Genomic DNA, 6,175 nt, shown 5'->3' with positions numbered 1-6,175 from the left:
TTTTCATATTGGATAGTTCTTGTGGATCTTGAAAATTTCTCACTAAAGTCATGCTCCATGACCTATTAAGTTTCAAGTCCAAGATGGCCTCTCAAGGTACAACAATGTTTCTGTGACACCAATGAGTTCATCTGTGATCGGTAAATAGGAAAATGAAGTCAGAATAACATGGAGTTGTTCTGGTTCCTTGGCATGGGGTTCTGGGAGAGCGGAAGTAAAATTTTCACCTTTAGCTAAAAAGGAGAAAGTTCTCAGTCACTGCGGCTCTAGTTTTAGAGAAATAAAGGGTGTCTGCAGCTGTGGCCTTCCCCGGGGAGGCGGGCCCCAGTCTTGCGTGACTCTGGGCCCCAGCAGGTTGCACTTCCTCCAGGGCTCAGAGCTCCTCTTCCACCTCCTTTGCTCAGCACTCAGAGGCAAATATTCCCATTTTATTATTTTTGTGCATTTTTAACATCCCCTGAGACAGCCTCCACCACATGTTCAACTGCCTGTCTGCCTGAATGTTCAGGTTGTCTCTGGAGGTACAAATTAGTTTTTATCAGTGCTTTGGTTACAAAAATGTACAAGTTTTGGGAGGTTTATCCCAAGCTTACTTTTTCTCTAAGCTCTGTTCTTATTAATGAACATTTTTGCAGAATGCATCATTTTTCAGGAACATGTATCTTGTGTTAATGGAGAAATCCTGTACTTTACACTTAGTGGGTACTTCATAAATGCCGACAGATGATTTATAACTAATTAACTGTATCACAAGAATTTTAAGAAGTGAGTTCAAGGAATGACTGTGTTGACAATGAACCAAATTACAGGAATTTAGCAAGATTATCCGACTTCTCTAGAATATGAAATCTTTAAGTTATTTTAATTTGCATGATGTATGACTACTGTTGTAGAGAAACAGAAGCTAACTTTTCAATTTCAAAGACTGACGAGCAATCATCCATTAGCTCTTGAAGTTGAATAACAGGAAACTGTACTTGTTTTTCAAACCACTTGGCAACCGTAAGAAGCTGCTGGTCACAAAATGCACGTCCAATAAACTGTAGTCCTACTGGCAACCCTTGGTTTGAGAGGGCCACAGGGACACTCACCGCTGGCAGTCCTGAAGGAAACAAGAAAACCCAGGAGTTAATTCTTCATCGTAAGAAGTGGAGACTTCTGCTTCCCAGCGCTAGTAGGTACAAGACAGATAAGGTTAAAAAATAACAAATCATATGATATACATGCTTTTGGACCTTCCTTTGCTCACCTAACAATATATCGTAGAGGTGTGCCTGGGTGACTCAGTCGTTTAAGCATCTGACTTCAGCTTGGATCATGATCTCCTGGTTTGTGAGTTGGCCCCTCCTCAGGCTCTCTGCTGTCGGTACAGAGCTGGCTTTGGATCCCATCTCCCTCTCTCTCTGCCCCTCCCCTGCTCACACACATGTGCTCTCTCTCTCTCAAAAATACACATTAAAAAAATGTATATGTGTGTGTGTGTGTATAACTATATAATATATATATATCTCTCTTGGAAATCACTGTGTATCAGCTCACAGAGACTTTCTTTGTTCCTTTTTATAGCTGCATAGCACTCTGTTGTGTGGTTTGTGCCATAATTTATTCACCTATTCTTCAATAGTTGGGCATCTGGGTTGTTTTCAGTACTAAGCTATTTCATACCATGCCCCTGTGAATTACCTTCTGTACATTTTTTTTGGTATTCTTGAATGCTTCTCAGATGAATAGGGATTGCTTCATTAAGTGATAAATGCATATATAATTAGACATTGCCAAACTCCCCTCCAAAACAGTTGTATTATTTTGATCTCCCCTCGGCAAAATGCTTTTTCCCCCAACAGCCTTACCAATGGAGTATGTTGTTGAGCTCTTGAATTTTGGCCTATTTGTTAGATGAGAAATGGTAGCTCAGGGTAGTTTTAATTCCAGGTTTGGGGCAGAAAAGTGCAAGATCCTGGGATATCTTGTTATCCCATAAAATAAGGAAGTTTTTAGAAATTAATGAGGATAGGTCTAAAGGATATATGCAACTTGAAAGGGCTCTTGGCCAAATTTGGGACAATTTGAACATCAAAACCAATAATGACAATAATTGCTTATAATACACTGAATTGAAAAAAAAAGCTATTCTTTAGAGAAGACTGCTGGCTAATATATGTAGAAAGAATAACAGAAAAATCAGCATTTTATAATGCTCTAACAAATAATTCAGACAAGGATCATTAATAGATCTAAAACTGGTTTCAACATTCTTGGGACACTGGGGTGGCTCAGTTGGTTAAGTGCTGACTCTTGATTTTGGCTCAGGTCATGATTTTGTGGTTCAGGAGATCGAGCCCCACATGGGGCTCTGTGCACGGAGCCTGCTTGAGATTCTCGCTCTCTTGCTCTCTCTCTCTGACCCTCCCCCACTCATGCTTGTTCACTCACTCTCAAAATAAATAAACTTAAGGTATCAGCTCCTCAATTGGTTACAATTGATAAAAGGAAAAAAATGTACCTTTACAGGGAAAACATCTGGCAATTTTCTCTTTAACCAAAGAATGAACTTAAAGTCTCTAAAAGTGGAACAAACTGACATTAACTGTTTCCTGACATGAACAGTATATAGTATTTTTGCTAAAAATGTCTGACTCATCCCAATCATGAGGAAGCAATCTGACAAATCCAGATTATGGATGGGACATCCTCTATGGCAAAGTGCTAGCCTCTCAAAAAATCAGTGTAAATTAAAAGAAAAAAATTTAAAGGTGGGGGATTTCTAATCAGAAACTATGCAGACCAGAAGAAAGTAGCCTAACATTTTTTTAAGTAGCTAAAGAAAAGAAATGTCAACCCCAAATCCTATATCCAGTGACCATAACATTAACATGAAAGGAAACCAAGGCATTGTTGGAAAGTTAGTTGCAAGCAGACCTGCCCTAGAAGAAGCTAAAGGAATTTAAACAGAAAGGATATGATAAAATAAAGACTTTATATGCCAGGGAGAAATGAACATAGAAGACAAAAGTATGGGGAAATATAACAGGCTTTCCTTCTTTTGAGTTTTCTATATTATGTTTGATGACTGAAATAAAAATTGTAACAGTCTGATGTAGTCCTAAAAAAACCCCACCAGAAACATAGAGAACTGGGGACTGTTCTAGATTTTAAAAAGATCATGAGCAAATGTAATATATCAGGGAAAAAAACAATTTTATCTAAGACATTTTCGGTACAATTGAGAAAATTTAAACATAGACTGTTTGGAATAGTATGATATTCATGTTAGTTTTCCTAGATGTGATAATGAAATTGTGGTTGTGCAGAACAATGTCTTTATTTTTAGAAGATTTATGCTAATGTATTTGTGCTAAAGTATCATGTTGAAACTTTCTTTCAAATTATTCAGCTAAAAAACGTGTGTGTGTGTGTGTGTACAGAAAAGAAAGGCAGGAGAAAGCAAATGAGGCAAAATGAATGAATCCAGGCAAAGGGCATATGGGTACTCATTATACCATTCTTTCAACTTTTCTGTAGGTTTGAAAATTTCCAAAGTCAAAGTTAAAATTATGCAATTAAGTGGATTGATTTTGAATATGTGCGTGCATGGTGAGTGTGAGTGCATGCATGCCTAAGCACATACACATACCACACATGTACACACATGCACGCGATCCTAAACATTCCAGAAGGAAAAGCTATTGCCTTCAGGGAACAATCTAATTAGAACCTAAGTTGAAGACCAGGTGCCGGTCTAAAAACGTGAAGAACACCAGAACATTCCTAAGGGGTCCTCACCTGCCATATTCACCGCCTGTGTAAAAATATCATCCTGGGCGCTTCGCGTCCTGTTGTCCTCTTTAATGAACTCCGGATAGGGCACCGCCTCACTCAGGGTGGTGGGGGTCAGCAACACGTCCACTCCCGAGTTAAAAACATTCACAAAATCATTAGCAATGAGCCGTCTCACTTTCTGTGCTTTGGCGAAATAATTTGCATAGTTTCTATGGAAAAGAACAGATGATATTTTAAGGATTTTTTTTGTTATTTCTTTGAATCAATTTTCATATAAAAGGCTCATTAAAAATGACTGGATTCTTGACCGTTATAGGCAGGCACTACTAAGATTCCTAACAACACACAAAAATGGTTTTGGTTCAACTGGTGCTGTTATTTTCAAAATCTGTGTATTGGGAATTTAATTAGAATTCACAGCTAGATACAATTCTACACATCTAATCACAAAACATTAACACTTCCATGGACATCATTAAACCAGAACATTAATTTTCAGGTGAAAAAAGAAATCAAGTGCATAGAAGTTTAATGACTTTCCAAAGATTACATGGATTGGTGGTGGTAAAGCAAAGACTAGAATTTAGGTCTTTGGAGGCTTATTTTAATTTTCCCTCCATTACAATTTCTAATTTCACCTGCAGTCTAATGATAACTCATTATTATAAGAATTCTGAAGATCTGCAACATTCTAATATGCCATCATAACTGGACATAAGAAGACAGGCTCTGGAAACAGAAACTAGGGTATTTACAATTCTGTATTTTTATGGCTGGGCACACCCCCCAGATTGGGAATCTGAAATTCATGAAAAGATGCTTACTCTACTGAAAAGATTAAGAATTAGCCAGCTATAAAAGCAACTATAAGCCAGTAATGCAAAGAAAGGGAAAAATAAAGCACTCATAGATCCTCCTGAAGTGAATTAAGAAAGGCTGGCAAAAGTACCATTTTTAAAATTCAGTTTCCTCACCTGTAAAAATGGATACAACTACTCCAGTCAGACTGAGGACCAAAACAATAAAGATAAAAATGTGCTATAAGAATCCTATAGGGGCACCTGAGTGGCTCAGTTGGTGGAGCATCCGACTTCCGCTCGGGTCACGATCTCACAGTTGGCGGGTTTAAGGCCCGCGCTGGGCTCAGAGCCTGGAGGCTGCTTCGGATTCAGTCTCTGTCTCTCCCTCCTTCTCTCCCTCTCCCTTTCTGCCCCTCCCCCACTTGCACTCTGTCAGTCTCTCAAAAATAAAAATGTAAAAAAAAAAAAAAGAATCCTATAGAAATATCAAATGTCCTATCATTTGACCACCCGGTCTATAGGGAGATAAATGCAAATATCACCTATCATTTATTACAATAATAATACTTGGTGGCTTTAATGCCATTAACAGCATTCCCCAAACCTCGATTTTTATGAAAACAATTTGTTTTCTATTAAATTTTTTCCTACTTTAAATATGGTTCAAAAGCAGAACGTTTCCTTCCATTGATGACAGACTAACAGGGATGCAATTTACCCTGCCATAGTAAACAGTTAGAAAACTAGGCAAAATAAAGCAACCATTTTCAGATACTACACAACAGACATTCAAGAGAGGGAGTTCTGAGAGAAGGGAAGCAGATTTCTCCCGGGTAATGCCTGCAGGCAGTTTCCAGGCTTCAGCCTAAACAGGAGGAACCTATGCAGAGCTTTCAGGCAGCACTTGTCAGAAAGTTAAAGACCAAGATTGCAAGTCCAGGGAGGCAAAGACAACTGGAATGTGCAGGGCAGAGTACTGGATAGGAGAAAGTAGCACACAGAGAGGGCTCAAGAGATCTGCAGAGCGAGCCCTCAAGTCTTTAGCTGAGAACTGATCTGTGCTTATAAGAAGAAATTCCCAAGCTGGGGAGGGAGTCACGGAAAAGTCAAACAATTCCAAGAGCTCATATAGGGCTAGAGATAGTGTGTGTTCCTAATAGTCAAAGTGGAAAGACCTCGTAATACATGAGGTGTCTGGTAGAAGCTTCAACGGTATTGCCTAAAGCAGAGGTAAATTAATCTAAACCAAAGGCCGTTTTGGACTCATCCTAGCAAAGCATTTTTAAAAGGAAGCCTTGAAAGGATCCAACAAATTCGAAGTGACTTAATTACATCCCAAAACAAAGCCCAACACTCTTTTTTTTTCTTTTTTTTTTATGGTTTTTATTTTTATTATTTTTTTTAACATATGCAATTATTTTCCATCCTTTACAATACAGTAGTTGCAATGACACTCAAAACAGAAAAGCAAAGTAAAAAATCAAAACACCAACTTCTGTTTCATGTAATTAGACTTATACAGAAATTAGAAGGTTAAGTAACAACTAGTTAATCACCTAATTTCACAGCTATCTGAAGTGGCAATCATTATATAG

The 6,175-nt window shown here is 38.2% G+C and overlaps 1 protein-coding gene across 2 annotated transcripts in view; it reads right to left on the bottom strand.

Annotated features, from left to right (window-relative positions):
- Window positions 1-407: 407 nt before the first annotated feature.
- QRSL1 (glutaminyl-tRNA amidotransferase subunit QRSL1) overlaps window positions 408-6,175 on the bottom strand; it is a 29,828-nt gene continuing 24,060 nt past the window's right edge. For both annotated transcript variants that reach the window (XM_029945214.1, XM_029945215.1), the window contains 2 exons: window positions 3,784-3,989; window positions 408-1,102 (listed from right to left, as the gene is read on the bottom strand). In XM_029945214.1, coding sequence (XP_029801074.1) covers window positions 882-1,102; window positions 3,784-3,989 — 427 coding nt within the window. In that variant the 3' untranslated portion in view covers window positions 408-881. The remainder of the gene's footprint in view (window positions 1,103-3,783; window positions 3,990-6,175) is intronic.

Source organism: Suricata suricatta, chromosome 7 (assembly GCF_006229205.1).
Source record: "Suricata suricatta isolate VVHF042 chromosome 7, meerkat_22Aug2017_6uvM2_HiC, whole genome shotgun sequence".
Taxonomy (NCBI): domain Eukaryota; kingdom Metazoa; phylum Chordata; class Mammalia; order Carnivora; family Herpestidae; genus Suricata; species Suricata suricatta.
This window is presented reverse-complemented; position numbering and strand designations above follow the sequence as displayed.